General features: G+C 42.2%; 1 protein-coding gene across 2 annotated transcripts in view; it reads left to right on the top strand.

Annotated features, from left to right (window-relative positions):
• The window catches only part of ADGRA1 (adhesion G protein-coupled receptor A1), a 314546-nt gene that overhangs the window by 242795 nt on the left and 53593 nt on the right, over positions 1–18158 (top strand). For both annotated transcript variants that reach the window (XM_081863153.1, XM_081863154.1), the window contains 2 exons: positions 10491–10618; positions 14236–14359. In XM_081863153.1, coding sequence (XP_081719279.1) covers positions 10491–10618; positions 14236–14359 — 252 coding nt within the window. The remainder of the gene's footprint in view (positions 1–10490; positions 10619–14235; positions 14360–18158) is intronic.

Here is an 18158-nt window from a genome sequence, read left to right as displayed (position 1 = left end):
CAAATGGGGAAAACTTGAATTGCCACTGGGTCTGATTGGGCTCTAAAGAGCGGTTTCCCCCAGAGAAAAGGAGTGGGACAAGAGGAAGTGTGGCTAAGCCCTTAGTTGGTGCAATTGTGCATTGGCAAGCCATTCCCCCCTCTGGTGCACCCCTTTCTCATCCCCAAAGGGAACCTCCATAAACGCAGGAGGTTCCTTACTCCAGAACTTCGGAGGACTGTTCACATACAACTGTAAAGAATGGGAAGTGATGCACAGGAGGCAGCAGGGCTTCCCAGTATGTATGTCTCCACCTGTCCTCGTGTGATGACAGTCACGCAAGGAAACAGAAAGGATGAAGACATGCACTAAAGAGATTTGGAGGCAAGTTACAAAGTGGGGTTACAAATATAAACACTTTTCAGATATGCAGATGTGTATTAATTACTATTTTGGGGAAGGCATAAAACAAATTGAAGGAAAAAATGAATATGTGAGACAATGAGAAGATACAGGGAGTAGTAGTGAAATAAGAATAAGAATAAGAATAATGGGACAAGTTAGTATTTCTCTTCCCATTCCAGCATTAGGTCTGCTTTAAAACAAATAAATGCTGCCACTCCTTAATTTTGACGAGAGCTTGGGGGCCAGAAAAAAAAATGCATGGAGAGTCACATCAGGCCCCCAGACAGAGAGTTAGTCACCCCTGAAATCTGGACACTCAATATATTAACAATTAAATGAGCCTATGTACTGGGTATGCCAAATATCAGGTCCTTTTGCCTTTAAAAAAAAGTTTTTACAAGTGTAACTGTTTGACCTGTATTGCTAACATGCTTCTAGTTATTATGAGGCATAAAAAATGTAACCACCACAAATGACCTTAGAATACACACTGCTTTTTGCAATTAAATCTTGATTCTATCTGAAAATGTGTCTTTAAACTTCTCTAAGATTCCTGTTCCTATCCCAAAATCTGAAATGGTGCTCTGTACAGTATAGAAGTATAGATGAGCTGCATCCCTTATACTTCTGTGTCCATATAAGTCAAGCCACGGACATCAAATGCCAATTCATTAGGTAATGTTATGGATCCCTTGTGCCAGATTACATTAACCTCATGCAAAAAATCATTACTATGTAGATTAGGAGCTATAGGCTTGTAAATCTTGTGTCTAGATAGATCAAGTATGCTTCTAGAGATTGATCTACTCTCTTTTTAGACAAAGTTGACCTCATTGGGGTGATTATGGCGATACCTTAGACTAAGCATGCATTTTCAGCTTAGTGAGAGAAGTGAAGTTTCTATAGAAAAGTCTTATCTGTGGTTGAAACTGAATGTTTGACATTTCTTTAGACTGAATCTGCCCACTGTTACATGAGAAGCCTGATTTCAGATACCCATTGTTTAAAACAGTGATCAACCATTTGTATCTAATTCTAGATAATTGTATCTAATTATCTAATACAGTGATCAACCTGTATCTAATTCTGAGGAATTATACCAGAAAGATATGGATGTCTCGTACACCCCAGGTAGTGGGGTTGCTGACCTTGAGCCAGACATCCTGGAAAGTGAAGTCAAATGGGCCTTAGAAAGCACTGCAAATAACAAGGCCAGTGGAAGTGATGGTATTCCAGCTGAACTATTTAAAATTTTAAAAGATGATGCTGTTAAGGTGCTACACTCAATATGCCAGCAAGTTTGGAAAACTCAGCAGTGGCCAGAAGATTGGAGAAGATCAGTCTACATCCCAATCCCAAAGAAGGGCAGTGCCAAAGAATGCTCCAACTACCGCACAATTGCACTCATTTCACATGCTAGCAAGGTTATGCTTAAAATTCTACAAGGAAGGCTCAAGCAGTATGTGGACCGAGAACTCCCAGAAGTGCAAGCTGGATTTAGAAGAGGCAGAGGAACCAGAGACCAAATTGCTAACATGCGCTGGATTATGGAGAAAGCTAGAGAGTTCCAGAAAGACATCTACTTCTGCTTCATTGACTATGCAAAAGCCTTTGACTGTGTCGAACACGGCAAACTATGGCAAGTTCTTAAAGAAATGGGAGTGCCAGATCACCTCATCTGTCTCCTGAGAAATCTCTATGTGGGACAAGAAGCTACAGTTAGAACTGGATATGGAACAACTGATTGGTTCAAAATTGGGAAAGGAGTACGACAAGGCTGTATTTTGTCTCCCTGCTTATTTAACTTATATGCAGAATTCATCATGCGAAAGGCTGGGCTGGATGAATCCCTAGCCGGAATTAAGATTGCCGGAAGAAATATCAACAACCTCAGATATGCAGATGACACAACCTTGATGGCAGAAAGTGAGGAGGAATTAAAGAACCTTTTAATGAGGGTGAAAGAGGAGAGCGCAAATATGGTCTGAAGCTCAACATCAAAAAAACGAAGATCATGGCCACTGGTCCCATCACCTCCTGGCAAATAGAAGGGGAAGAAATGGAGGTAGTGAGAGATTTTACTTTCTTGGGCTCAATGATCACTGCAGATGGTGACAGCAGCCACAAAATTAAAAGACGCCTGCTTCTTGGGAGAAGGGCAATGACAGGCCTAGACAGCATCTTGAGAAGTAGAGACATCACCTTGCTAACAAAGGTTCGTATAGTTAAAGCTATGGTTTTCCCAGTAGTGATGTATGGAAGTGAGAGCTGGACCATAAAGAAGGCTGATCGCCGAAGAATTGATGCTTTTGAATTATGGTGCTGGAGGAGACTCTTGAGAGTCCCATGGACTGCAAGAAGATCAAACCTCTCCATACTGAAGGAAATCAACCCTGAGTGTTCACTGGAAGGACAGATTGTGAAGCTGAGGCTCCAGTACTTTGGCCACCTCATGAGAAGAGAAGACTCCCTGGAGAAGACCCTGATGTTGGGAAAGATGGAGGGCACAAGGAAAAGGGGACGGCAGAGGACGAGATGGTTGGATAGTGTTTTCGAGGTTACCAGCATGAGTTTGACCAAACTGCGGGAGGCAGTGGAGGACAGAGGTGCCTGGCGTTCTCTGGTCCATGGGGTCACGAAGAGTCGGACACGACTAAACGACTAAACAACAACAACATTTGTCTTTTTGACATTTCTCCTTTAGAATCATGGCAGTCTGTTCTGGATTTGAAGCCTTGAAAATCCAGAACTTGTAAATCGACATAAAATGTTGGCAAAGCTTTCTCTCTGCTGGTAAAACAAAATCGCTGCCTTACTTCCACAGAAACTTTTGAGCCATTGTTTTGAAATCGCTGCCATGATTTAGCATGCTTCCAGAAATTTAATTAAGAGTACAGTCCTGTGCATGTCTCCTCAGTAAGTCCCACTGAGGAAAGGATGTAAAGGATATATGTAAGACTCTTTTTAAAGTACTTTTCCAGAAAGTCGTTCAGAGGTTTCAGTCCTTATTACAGTTTCTCAAGCACTGACCCCAAGCTTTGTCCCCCTTACTTTCCCCCCAAGTCAATAAAATAAATTTATCATAATCACACATACATTTCTTCCCCATGAAACAGTAACATGTTTTTCCTGCCCCCAACTTCCATCTCTTTTGTGGCGATGGACTACCATTCCATCCACTGTAGGATATAGAAAAAGCATTCCTTGCTGAGCTAGGTACAACAGCCGTGTGCTCTTTTGTGATAGGAACGGACTGCATCCATAACTACTTGGAAAGATTCATTAAACCACAGAGGAGTCAGCACCAAGAATGTTACCCCAACTAAATACCTCATCCCAGGCCTCCTCACTCCATCCCATTTTATGAAGTTTGATAGATGGGAAATGTTTTTGGGATGATAATGTTTATTCACTGAGCGTTGCCTCCCTTCCAGTGGGGGACAGAGAGCCCATGGGATTTCCCCAAGTAAATCAGTATACTAAAAATGGAAAGATGTTTCTGTAATGACCGAGGATGATATCTGATGTGGCTGTGCTGGCAAAAGGTGGAGCACAAGTCTTTTGCCAGTTTCCCCTAACACTTAAGTTTCTGTTCTCCTGGAGATCTGGTCCTAGGGTCTGTGGGGCCCTCTGGAAAAGTGTGGGGTATGGCACAGAGGCCTGCAGCTAGCAGGGACAGTCAGTGGAAATCAGGTACCATGCTTTCACCACCATTGGACCCAACCTGAAATCTATAGGGCTGCTTTATGTTTTATTAGATGTTTGCCATGCTCAAATGTTATTTCCACCTGTAATTATATGATTTTATCAAGTAGTAGCAGAAAAGTCCTTTAAAACAAGATGTGTTGTTTTAATAGTATTGTCTTTAACATCTATCCCCCTACAGTTACTTCAATACATTGTACAATCTTTAAAAAAAAAATACCCCATCAAAGAGTTGAACAGGTGTGTATTCCAGAAGAGTAGCCATGTTAGGATGTAGTGGCAAAAAAAGAGAGAACTGAGCGCTGCCACATGTGAAAACTGACTAGTTTATTGTTGCGTGGATTTTTATGGGCTAGCCTCTTGCCTCATCAGACACAGGATCTGACCTCAGTTGCAAATGTCCAAGGTGATTTATTCCTCTCCACCTCTCCCCACGCTGTCGCTACATTTCTAGACTCAAGTACCATATTCCCATTACTCAGATGTTTGCTTCTAGGTACCCTTCAAGCTGTCTTCTCCTCCATGACATAAAGATTTATATACAGTTTCTCTGTGTTATAGATTTTTCTGTTTGAGACAACTTTTCCCCATGGAAGAGAAATAAAAGCCCTCTATTATTTGAAGCTATTTCATAACCAGTGGCGTAGCGTGGGGGGTGCAGGGGGTGCAGGCCGCACCGGGCGCAACATCTGGGGGGGCACGCTCGCACTCAAGTGCTAAAATCCACAGGTTAGGGGGTGCAAATTACTTGCCTTGCCCCGGGTGCTGACAACCCACGCTACGCCACTGTTCATAACTACTGGAATAGAATAATTCCCATGGAAAGGATGATGCAATTATTGTTTTCTGCTTCTTTATCTACGTAGGCTTTATCCTCGACGTCCTTCTGCATTTTCAGCCATGCTTAGATATTTATTTTTCAGTGTCCCCTCTTCTAAAAATTCAGATATCCATTGCCGGTTACCAATATTTATGTCCTCTATATTCTCCTCTAGGACATAAAATCAGAAAACTGCCTTGTTCAGATGTGATGTACAATTACACTACTTTGCATACTGTGTGGAAAAAATTATCTTTATCTTTTGCTTGCTTTTTCTCTCGGGGGATCACTCAGGGGAGGCTGACAGATCAATAAGATTTAATTATCATTAAAAGGCAGACAAGATTAATTTATCGTGTATCTGTAATGAAATCAGTTTTCTGTGTACAGAACAGAATAAAGGGTATTTTACAATGCCATTAATACGTTGTGGTATTTTAGCTTAAAGTTCCATCGCTTGACAGGTTTACTGTGTCAGATCAGAAGTGAGCTAAAGATGAAATTATGACTAGTTTTAAATGAAAATGGCCTTTAAAGGCTCGATTGTTCATGACTCTTCTGTAGGCAAAATGGCTCTACTGAACAAGACATATGGCATTAGCTTTCATAGAGGCACTTGAGCGTAATATGATGAGATGAATCCTGTGATTACATACATACACACAGATAAATGCTCTTGTATGTGTTGAATTGGGCTATCTAAATGAAACACTTCTAAGCAACTCACTATTGTTATTTTGTATGTATTTTTCCACTCATATATTTAATGCTGCCATTGTAGCATTAGAACTTCCAGTTGTATTATCCCCCACCCCCCAAAAAAATTGTGTTGTTGGTGTTTTGTTGTATAGCAACATAAAAGGAAGTACTTACCTTGTTACTTCCTAGAATCATGTCATTGGCGCTATACAGTTAGATAAATTTCCGAAGTGAAAATGGCCTGTAAACAGAATTCTAACCAGACTCCATAGCCCATAACAGTGATTACATTAGTGAGAGCTGGAAGCCACTGCTGTTGCTGTTGTTTTTCTTGCCGAGCAATCAACAGTGGCAGGCAGAAGCACTCCTGTTGAACATTAAGGCGGCAGTTCTGCACTGAGCTGCACACGCTTACGTTTCTGGAGGTATAAATAGGTGCAGAGTCACAGCATAAATATTCAACAATCCCAAGTGTCATCACAATCAAATGCACTGCTTACAATTAAACTTATGCATAATGCCATCCAAGGGTTTACAGATACCTTGGCCACAGCTAATTCAGAAGTTCTTTGCATTAGGCATAACATAACGCTTTCTCTGTGTGGCCTTAGAAATCAAGGCTTAATTCACAAAGGCCAAGGCAGATTGGCTTTGGCATGCGCCAGCCACATACATGCAAGCAAGCAAGCAGAAGGCCTTTCATAGTGTTTACTGCAGAATTTCCATTTCTTATTCTCGGTAGTGGCACCCGCCCTGTGGAACGCCCTCCCATCAGATGTCAAAGCGATAAATAACTACCTGACATTCAGAAGACATCTTAAGGCAGCCCTGTTCAGGGAAGTTTTTAATCTGTGATATTTTAGTGTATTTCTGGTTTTTATGGAAGCCGCCCAGAGTGGCTGGGGAAACCCGCCAGATGGGCGGGGTACAAATAATAAAATATTATTATTATTATTATTAAATACCAAAAGCACAAGCAAGCTCCCATCTTGTGCTGAGGAAATGGCTAAGCAATTTCTAAAGCAATGAACACACAGCCCAAAATTGAAGAACAGGTCAATATATAGGCATGTGAAATACTGTGTTAAATGGATAACAGGGGCTGTCAGTGTGGCACTTATGGGCACACAAGTTCCCCCAGACACCTCTATTGGCACCCATGGGAGCCGAAAGCTTGAGAACCCCTGCTCTATCATATCCAGGATTCATTCCTCAACTTCAGACCTGTTTTTGTCCTGTTTCATTTAAAATAATACAGGAAAATCTTTCCTCAGAGGAATATGTATGTTATAATAGAAACAGAGAGCTTCCCTTTCATTTGAAAGCTCACAAAGTGAGCAAAAGGTATTTCTTATGTCATCTGCAGACAGCAGAACAGCTGGAAATATCTATGAAAAGGCTGTACAGTAGCAAAGAGCAAACGAGGCCTTACTTAAATGCCTCCTGGGTCTTCATAAAGCAGCCCTTGTCAGTACCCACTATGCAAGTGAGAGTTGAACAATTTGACAGAAGCAAAACAAACAGGTAAGAAGCAGCTGACTTGGGTTGTCATGAGGAGGTACATTAGAACATTTTAGTACTAGGAGAAATTATCTCATGGAAAAAGTACAATGAATATGGAAGAACCCCATGCAGATATTTCCCAGGCATGGATATCAACCATATCTCCTCGTGCAAGATGAAATTGGATTCTTCCTTTGGGACTAGAGTGCTTGTATGTCCTACCTTACAGAAGACAATAGTCTACAGTGGTACCTCGGGTTACATACGCTTCAGGTTACAGACTCCACTAACCCAGAAATAGTACCTCGGGTTAAGAACTTTGCTTCAGGATGAGAACAGAAATCGTGTTCTGGCGGCGCGGCGGCAGCAGGAGGCCCCATTAGCTAAAGTGGTGCTTCAGGTTAAGAAAAGTTTCAGGTTAAGAATGGACCTCCGGAACAAATTAAGTACTTAACCCGAGGTACCACTGTATTTTTAAGAGATATCTGCTGACATTCCTCAATTTAAAGGTCTTCTCTAATTGAGAGGTGTCCAGTCCAAGTTTGATTTAAGGATGAGAAACCATAGGAATGTAGAGCAGGAGCTTTGAAGTTGCCCGTCAGCAGTTAGCAGCCCCTGATTATCAGGCTGAACAGGATTGGTGTCTTCCTGGGGTGAGATATATTGTGTTTCTATTTAAATTATAATAATGGTTTCTAAATTTGTGCCTGTGTGTTCTTATGAGTTTGGAGTGTTGGGCTGTATGCTGAGATCCTTCTAATCCCTGGATTCAGCAAGTGTTGAAATATAGGACACCTAATGAGGTGATCACCTGGGTAATGGGCTGTTAAGGGGAACAAAGGAAAGGGGCTCAATGTGAGATGGCAAATTGGTGGGAGCCAGTGAGGCCCATCCCTCAACTTGCTGTAGTTACAGTTACAGATAGGTAGCCGTGTTGGTCTGCCATAGTCAAAACAAAACAAATTCCTTCCAGTAGCACCTTAAAGACCAACTAAGTCAGTTCTTGGTATGAGCTTTCGTGTGCATGCACACGAATGTGTATCTGAAGAAGTGTGCATGCACACGAAAGCTCATACCAAGAACTGACTTAGTTGGTCTTTAAGGTGCTACTGGAAGGAATTTGTTTTGTTTTGCTGTAGTTAGAAAGACAAAGCCAGAGTTGAGATCCGAGAGTAGGCAGTGATGTGAGCTACAGGGAAAAGCAGAAAGCTGGAGAGAGAGTCAGAGAGACTGTTGATTTCTGCTTGAATCCAAGGCTGTGGCTATGGGAGAAACAAGACCCTTTTGGGTGTTACTTCTGTGAACCTCTTCATCACAGGGTCAGGTTGTATATATGTGTAAAAAAACCTCACATATCATAAAGACACCACAGTCTCCACAGTGCCTCATTCCAAAGGAGACACAAACCATGAGTAAGCACCTGAACCCCCTGGAATCTTGCACTGCTCAGAGGTTGCAACAGTATATAAATGACTGGATGCAAATTTCAGGCATACTGATCTCTTCTTTTGGCCTCTTTTTCTGGCAGTGCATAACTGGCTGCTAAATGTGGCATTCAGGTCTGTGGATGGATTACTGGACCAGTTCACTCTTGGTCTTTAGAAAAAAAATCCAAGGTGTTTCTAATGAGAAGGAACATTTGCTGGGTTGGGTGAAGGGAGTGGCAGGCTGGTGTTGATTTGTAGCTGACTTTGTTACAATTTCAGTGCTTTCAGTTTTTATATTTGATTGATGGGTATTTGAAATGATTGCTTTAAATCTGTTGAAAGCACAGTATCACTGTCTATTTTATGATTGTACGGTATATGGAACTGTCTTTCTGTTTGTAAGTGGCTTCAGAAATCTTGGTTTGCAGAGGAGGGAACACTGCTGGAAGTCTGCTGAATTTCTTTACTTTTGGCTGAGATAAAAATTTAAAATGTATATTTTGATTGCTCAGGCACTGGCTGGAATTGGAGTTCTCACGATCACAGAGTGGGTGTACTATGCATACTAAGAATAGAAATGATCATAATGCTACCCTTAGTACCCACTTGACCTACAGATTCTGTAGGTCAAAGGTGGTCAAAGGTGGTGAAATTCTCAGACTTTTTGCTCTCTGAATTAGAATCCATAAGCCCCTGACACTGCCTTCATAATTAGCTTCATTTATTTAGGTCTTCTGCTTTATGTCCTTGGATAAATAACATAGGTCTATCTGCATCACTTTCTCCATTGCAAGATACCAGTTTGCTAATTCATTGAACTAGTCAAGTGGGTTGGCTTACTTTATTGGCAAAAATCTGAACCTAGGTCACATTTACATCATACATTTAAAGCATGCACCACTCATGGCTTTCCTCCAAAGAATCCCAGGAACTATAATTTGTTAAGGGTCCAGAGATTTGCTGGGGAACCCATCAAAGAGCTAAAATCCCAGCACCCTTACAGTTCCTGGGATTCTTCAGGTGAAGTCATGATTGAAGAGTGCTTTAAATGTATGGCATGGATGCGACCCCACAAACTGGGGAAAAGATATGACTCAATTTTGATTCTGAGCTCTGTCAAAGAATGGCAAGCATTTATTGGGTGGAAGAATGTCATATTTGCTTATGAAGGAAGCAGTAAATGGTGTGCAGGAATGTGGGCTTATTTTCACAAAGGTTCAAGAAGCTAATGAGAGGCCAAAGTCAGTTGAAAGACAGGACAAGGACCCCTGGTGAAATTGCAGACTCTGACTAATTGCTCTCTCATGCAGGTATAACTGATTATGTAAACAAGAACAGGGTTGTTGTCTATAGTATATAAAGCTAGCTGACTTCTTTCCATGCATACGGTACCTATAATTAGACTAAACCATGGATTTGTATATTTTTGTTTTTGAAATAGATTTTTTAAAAAGCCTATCTTTTAGGGTATCTACCCTTGCAAGGCAATTAGCAGCATCAAAAATCACAAACATAACAAATGCCCATATGTCAGAATTCCAGGTTATTAAAATGGCATTAAAAGATAGAAGCATTTGTTAAAAGGGTCTATTACAAAGCATCATAAAGTTACCCTCATGGGTAGCAGAAATTTTTGGAAAGTCTTTAAGGCTCTCCTAAAGTTCAACAAAGAAGGGACCAAACAGATTCCTAGGAATAGTCTTCCGAGATGAGAGGCACCCTGAAAAGGCTCAGTTCCAAGTACTCACTGGTGAACCAGAGAGCAGAGTCTCAGGTGCCGGGGTTAAAATTCAGAGATGTTCCTATAGATCAAGGTTTCTGACTGACAACAACAACCATTAATAATAATAATAATAAAACCTTTGGAAAAAGTCCAGTATAGCGCTGCGCTGGGTTGCAGTCTTTTTCATGTATACTTTTAGAAGATTAATCTGTTTTGTCTTCCTTGGCAGGATCTGAAGACAGTGTTGACCCTCCCCCAGTACCCTGGGGAGTTCCTGCACCCTGTGGTCTATGCATGTACTGCTGTCATGCTGTTGTGCCTGTTTGCTTCAATTATCACCTATATTGTGCATCACAGGTAAGAAGGAATATGACAGTTCATTTGAGCCAGCCTCTGTTTCCATTCCATTTTCTGCAGTAAAAAAAGTGCTCAAAACTCACATTTCCCCCACCCCATCCAATTTTCAGATGTTTGGACTTCCAGCAGGAATTCTGGCATGCATGATTTGGGAAATGTTATCATCTCAGGTACCCTGCATCCCTCCTCCCACAGCACTTAGACTCAGCAATGGGGGGAAAGCTGTGAACTGCCATCTTCAGGGGCCAAAAGCAAGCCGAGGACTTGTTTTGCCCCTACTCCAGCCACCTTTACCTGCTTAGATTCCTTGAAGCAGTGTGTCCTTTCTGTAGATGCCGTCCAGATTTCCACAGCTTGATGGGTTGCTTGCAATGAGTGAGGGGTGGGACATCCCTCTGTCATGACATTTGTAGGGGAAATCTCAGCCGCCCAGCAACAGAGCTTGGATATACTTACACTACTTTTAATTTATTTAGAATATCCAGTACTCATTTTCCAGGCTGCCAGGATAGGTGGGGTTATGTATTTATTTATTTTGGATCATTTGTATCTTGCTTGTGTGATTTCAAGAAAACATGCAAAATAGAGATGGAAGAGCTTCCCCCGGTTCACGTTGCATTGGCTCAGCAATGAGCTATTTCATCCTTACTATCAGAAATAATTTTGCTTGTTTCCCAAGCGATCTGGCATTTAAGAAATCATTGCACTCCTCCCTCTGCTCCAGCCCTTCCTTGATTCCCAAAGCACTTAATTCCCCATGCCTCCCTTTCTCTTAAAAAGACTTGGTGGCTGGCATGAGCGGCAGCAGTGACACACAGGGAGAGGGGCAAGATGCTCAGGCACCAGGACAAGTGAAGGGAGATGCTGTTCTCTCATACATCACCAGGCGTTTTATCCTGGTGCACCACTACACAGCATTCATTGGGACTTAGAGGGAGTAGGGGATAGAGAGACAAGGCAGACACCCTTCTCGCTACCTGCCACTGCTGCGCCTGCCCATTGCAACTGATAAAATTTTAAGCAGGGGAAGCTGGTGGAGAGGCACCCGCCCCTATCAAAATTTGATAAGTATCATCAGTGAATCTACTCCAAAGTGGCTAATGGCAGTGACTGGCTCATAGCACCTACCACCACTATTGCCTTTCCCCAAAGGAATTACTGCATGCACATTACAGTAGTGTTACATTTCAGTGAGATGTTCCTGTAATACGTTAACAAGCTCCAACAGAAGTGCTTTACTCTGGGCCACATGCAGAGACACAACATAGTGGTGTCACCCCAAATAAATCCTTTAGTAGCTGCTGATGAGATTGCAGTCCTAATCATTATAGGAGTGGTGCACTGTCACATATTGAAGAGCACTAAGGTCTCCTTTAGTGTCAGTTTGCATTAACAGCGTTGAGCGTACAGACTTCTGTTCCATAGCATGTTTCATGGATGCACATCTTTTCACTCTTGTGCATACAGTATGCCTTGGTAAGCTTCACTGGCAATGCTTTCCCAAATGTGTCCCTCCATAGCACACAGAATGAGAAAAAGGCCATATAGCCCCCACAAGTGTGATGGGATAGCAGTGGGCTTCTGCCGACTTCTTTAAATGTACCTGTTTTCTGCTGTAACTTGTGTAGCGGCCCATGCATTCTTTAAATTTTGTTGAGTTGTCATCTTATCTGTACAAGCTGCTTGACAACATCCTGTCACACTCGAGTGCAGGGATGGGGAGTCTGTGGTCCTGTAGACGTCAATTACAACTCACAGCAGTCCCAAGCAAACTTCATTAGTGGTCAGAGATGGTGGAAGTTGTGGCTTAGCAACAGCTGGATGGCCCGTTCCTACGCTAGTGCGGATCAATAAATATTATCTGCGATAGGACTATCCAGACAGGAGCAGCCTTGGTTCAGTGGTAGGGACACCAGATACTGGAAGTTCCCACCTGGATGTTAGCTTGGAATGAAAGCATTTAAATTTTCCCATTCTTGTGAATAATTTAGTTTTCTTGCAATGCACACGAGGACACTTTTATGGTGAGGTCCCTTGTGTGTCTTATGTTATAGTAGTCTCCAGGGATTCTCTCAATATACAGGCTCCACACACACACACACACACACACACACACACACACCACTCATCAGCACGATAGACATTTTGCTACTTGTGTATGGGTGTCATTTTATGTGATTGGCTTTAAGTAATTGGCATAGAAATGCTGTTTTATTGTACTCTGTAAACATAAATCAGCAATACCTGATGTATTGCTTGCTTGGTTTTGTCTATGCTTGATTAATTGGGTGTTTCATACTCCTCTAGCATACAGTAGTGTGCAATATGCACTGAAAATCTCAATCCATATGTCTGTTTATCAAGCTACTTCCTCCATTGTCAATGCTCTAGAATAAGGCCCAGTACTTATGCAACCTTTGCAGTATGCGAGCAGAGTAATAGGTCTCCTTCCTGTGCGGTCAGGGCCTCTGTAGCCAATGAAGAATGAGTTGTGCTGCTTCTCCCTTAAGAACATTAGAAGAACTCTGAGAGATAAATCCAAATCATGTAGTCTAGCATCCTCTTGTCATAATGCCCAACCAGGTCCCTATGGGAAGCCCACAATCAAGAAGTAGTACCCTAGTGTCATGTCTGGTTGCCCTTGGTAGCCTTATTCTTCATTAATTCATCTAACCATCTTTTAAAACCATCAGAGTTGAATTCGCTAATTCAATCATGTGCTGCATGAAAAAGCACTTCCTTTTGTCTGTCCTGAACCTTCCAACATTCTGCTTCATTGGGTCATCCCAGATTCTAGGGTTACGTGAGAAGGACTTGCATGCCACTGGAGTAGACATGAGTACTTGGCTTGAGAGCTCATTTGTTTCCTATAGCACATGGTTTAGTTCAGAGAATGCCGTAGAGATGCATTGCCTGTTCCAGTTCCGAAGCTGAACGGCCACAAGAGCCAGCTTTGGTAACAGATTGCTTGAGAACCCCACTGCCCAGAGCTCCTTGGAGGGAAAGTGGGACAGAAAGGCAACAGCCAAATAAATGTTGACTTTGTTGTTAATTAAGCCTAATGCAAAAGCCACAATCCTTGTTCTGTAGGTAGTACATCTTTCTGAAGCTTCTTTGCATAACAACCTCATTCAAAGTTGCTTTGGGCTCTGTTTTGTTTACACATTCAAAGGGCTAATTGAACGCTAAAATAAGAAAACAAAGAGAGAGAGAGAGAGACTGCCCGCCTGCCCCTGTAGCCCCTGGTTAAACAAACGATTTCCCTTGCATCTGAGTCATTGCAGGATAACTGGATCATGGAGTTAGGTAATAGCATGGCTGCTGACATGTATTGAAAGGGCATTGGTGTTAAGAACTCAGTGAAATAACGCAGAGAAAGTGACCCAAGAAAGAGGTTCATACACTGCAATTCTGTAATGCTTCCTCTATGAAAGCAAGGCTTGTTGGTGCAAAATAACAATTCTGGCTCAACAGTTTCTGAAACAACCCCAAGCTCCTCTGGTCACCTGAAGGACTCCTGGGTTGGAATTCAGGGCTGTACATTCAATGTGTTGTTATGATTTATGTGTTGCTTTTCACAACAGTTATATGACTTTGTTTTTGTTAACTTCAAACAGCACAATTCGAATCAGCAGGAAAGGCTGGCACATGCTTCTCAACTTCTGTTTCCATTCTGCTCTCACTTTTGCTGTTTTTGCTGGTGGAATAAATCGTGTAAAATACCCAATTATCTGTCAAGCGGTGAGTGCATGCATTATAATTAGCATTTATTTTATAATGGAACAAAAACTGAATTGCACATATTGATGACCTAAAGTGTTCTTCATGTGTATGGATGGATGGATGCATTGATCTTCAACTGCTGTTTGTTTGGAAATTGTAAAGATTTTTCTTAGTACTAAAGGGCCACAGGGCAGCCAGGAGATCTTATCTGTCTTTCTAGGCATGGGGAACTGTTGAACAGCTCATTCCTAACCATGTTTACTTGAAGTAAAGCATACTATTTTCAGTGGGACTTACAAAAATGTTTAGGATTCTCTCTCTCAAGTCTATTAAATTCTTTCTGCATTGTTTTTATTTACAAGTGATTCCCCCCCCCCTTTTGCTTTAGAAATATACTGAGAGTTGTTTATTATTTGTAGATCTCTTTGAGATCAAGTTTTTAGAGCGGCTTTCTTTGTTGAGTATTTCTAAGCCTTTTAAATTATGTCATCAGCACTTGAATGTGTGTTTATTATTAAGTACACTTTGGGGCATCTTGTTTTAAAAATAGACTGTGCCTTGAATTAAGTGAAAGTGCAGAAGCTGGAGTGTGCTGCTGGGTTTCAGAGTGAGTTTCATCCTGTCTCTTGTTACCTCCCCCACTCTCCAATCAATTATATAGAGCTTTAGGATAGAAAGGGTCTCCTAAGCCACCCATGGATTGTTAAAGGTCTCCTAGGTACTGACCCACAGAAAGAGACCCTAGAGTTATTGGAGACTGGTCCATTATGGAGAATTGGGAAGTATCCCACAGCCCGCCTGCCTTCTTACTTACAACCAGTCATGGGGTAGCTGTGGCTATTACAATCTACGCCTTCACCTACTGTTAGTCTCCTTGCTTTCCACCCAATGGACGCTAGCCTCTACTGCCTAGAACACTCAGTGGCTCACTCTGAGGAAGCCTTGAGCTGTACATTTTGCAGATGAGGTCATTCCTGTACCAACTTTGATACAGAGTCAGAGAGCGATGGGACTAAGGCACTCAATGGTCTGGTCATATTGTTATGAATATCTTTCAGCTTGTAAGGCCTAAGAACAGGGTCTCCTCAGTGGTGGCACTGCAATTGTTGAATGCAGTTTCACGGGACTTCGGATGAGCGCATCCCTTGCAGGCTTTAAGCAGGCCTCAAAGACCTCCCTCTTTACCGCTGCCTTTAGCAACCAACTTGACCTGATGTTATCTTGTGTGGAATTAGCCTTTATCCTCTTGGCTTTTAATGATTTATTTGGAATTTTTTTTGGGGGGGGGAATTTGGATTTTTGTGGTTTTTATGGTTGTATTTCATTGCTTGTTCGATATGTGGCTTGCAAACCACTTGGAGAAGATTCCCCCCCCCCCCTTAAAATAAGTATACCATTAATATTAATAAAATAGATAAATCCTAAATGCATTTACTAGGGAGTAGGCCCCAGTGGAGGGTGGGGCATGCATAGGATTGCATTGCTAGACACTTATCAATAAAGTTCTCAGTAACCCTTTGCATAAGGTTAATATTATCAGGCCCATGTTGCAGGTGGTTTTTCAGGTTGGATGCAAGAGTGTGTAACTTGTAAAGCTACCTAGTGGCTTCCTGGCAGAGATGAAAGTTAACATCGGAGGCTTCCTGTATTGCAGCTCAGTCTCTTAAATTGCAACCCGAAGCCCTAGGAGAACGTTAAAATCCCAAGAGCAAGGCTGTGTACACATTATACATTTAAAGCACACACACACAGAAATGGTTTACCCCTCACAAAGCTGTAATTCCCAGCACTTGACAAACTAGTTTCTATGATCGGTGTGTGTGTGCTTTAAATGTATGTGGTGTGTACCCGACCTAAATAACACTGAATTCAGTGTTCCCTACTCACTGATTCATTTTGCTTCTGCCAGGCAAGAGTGTGGTGGTAAAGAAATGTACTATGCAAAAATTGCAAGTGCTTTGTGGCTATCTGTGGGAGGACTATGGCTGTGGAAGAAACAGGAAGCAATTAGAAAAGAAAGCTGGGACACACATTGCATCATGAACCCTGAGGGAGCATCTCTTCAACAGCTGTGGAAAAGGCAAAGCCCTGGTTAGGGATCCCTAGGAAGAGATTGCTTAGTAATGTACTAGATATGGTCTGGGGACATTTGAAGTACATTGTACAATTCTGACTGCCCAGCTTCAGGTGCAGATCAGGGGGCTGAAACATCTCCCTGTGAGGAAAGACTAAAGCTTTGGTGGGAATTTAAGGGGGGGGTGCGTGTATATACACCCACCCACCCACACCAAGGAAACAGGACACAATAACTGATTTATAAAGTCATGCATGATACAGCAAAATAAGATAGAGGCAAGTTTTTATCCCTCTCTCGGTGAAAATGAAAAGTAGATTCAGTACAGGCAAAAGAAGCTAACAGAGTAATGCAGACTCCTTCTGCAACTGAGCCTCAGGTGATGCCGTCGGGCCAGGTCACTGTGGCAGCTCCAGGCTGGTGCAGCAATTTGTCAACCTCCGCACCTTTTGCCTTGGTACTTTGTGCGGTGGAGCCAGTAAGGACTGGTGTGGGCAGGGGTGGGGAAGTTAGGAGTGCTTTGTAGTTTGTTCAGCTGGTGTATAATGAAATGGATGGAATGCACTGCCGCAAGAGGTGGTGGACAGTAGCTTAGATGGCTTTAAAGGGGATTACAAATTCATAAAAGTTTGGTCTTGTCAACGGCTAATGGCCATTATGGTTCTGTGTCCCCCTCCAAATACCACTTGCTGAGAGAGTGTCATTGCCAACACACCCTGACTGTGGGATTTTTGGAAGCATCTGGCTGTCAACCATGAGAAACAGGATTGTGAACTAAATGGACCTCTGGTCTAATCCAGCAGGGCTGTTTACATTGAAAATAATGTGGTTGAAGATATGGGCAGGGCTGTGTGAGGTTTTTTTATTTGTAACTTGGACGTCTATATACTATAGTTTAAGTTTTGGATGACAGCCTCACTAAGATGATCAGAGGTGTGATAAGGGACTTTCTGAGGTGTTTGGAAAGGTACATATCACTCAGTCTTGCCTTGTGCATATCAGACGCTGGCGACAGAGATGGGTCTTGAATTGGGCCTGAACGACATTCTTTATCAACCAGGGCATGTCTAGGGCGGTTGCCATGACCACTTAGTAATGTGATTGTTTATCTGGAATCTTCTCCAGCAAACATTTCTTGTTTTGCTGCAGAATGTCCTTCAGTAGAAATATTTAATAATGCCATATCCCAGTACTATATAACGGTTTCAGGTTGCCCCCTCTTAATTTCTGAAATGTGTATCCTTTTGGCAAATAGGCAGTTGTCTTCAGATCTAGCCCACTGATAGTGAGAGTGTGAATGAGCTCTCATTTATCTAGGATACAAGTCTATATAACTATAATGCTAACACACAATGTTATGTGTACATTAATTCTGAAGACAACTTTTTTAAGCTTAAAAGGGAACGCAGGCTTTGGACTGATACAGATTTCCCACCCCAATTAAAATGTTTCTATAGAATATATGGTGTGTTATATAAATGTGTTTTTCAGTGCATATATGTTCTGAGATATATCTGTGTGCAGTAGGGAAGTGAAGAAAGTGGTTGCTGGCATCCGCCTGTCTCGGGAGACAATGTAACAGTGGTAAAGTCAAACCATTGGAGAGTTTCAGTGCCTGCTGTGGCTGTAGAAACCAAGAAGGGAGAGACATCTTTTACTGCAGGTGAAACAGATGAAGGTTTCTAGTTTTGCTGCTGCAAATGCACCATGGCATTTATTCTTTCTGCACTCCTCCCAGCAGTC

The sequence above is a fragment of the Podarcis erhardii genome, assembly GCF_964252035.2.
Source record: "Podarcis erhardii genome assembly, chromosome: 5".
Taxonomy (NCBI): Eukaryota; Metazoa; Chordata; class Lepidosauria; order Squamata; family Lacertidae; genus Podarcis; species Podarcis erhardii.
The sequence above is the reverse complement of the archived record's forward strand: the minus strand, read 5'-3'. Positions and strand labels throughout refer to the sequence as shown.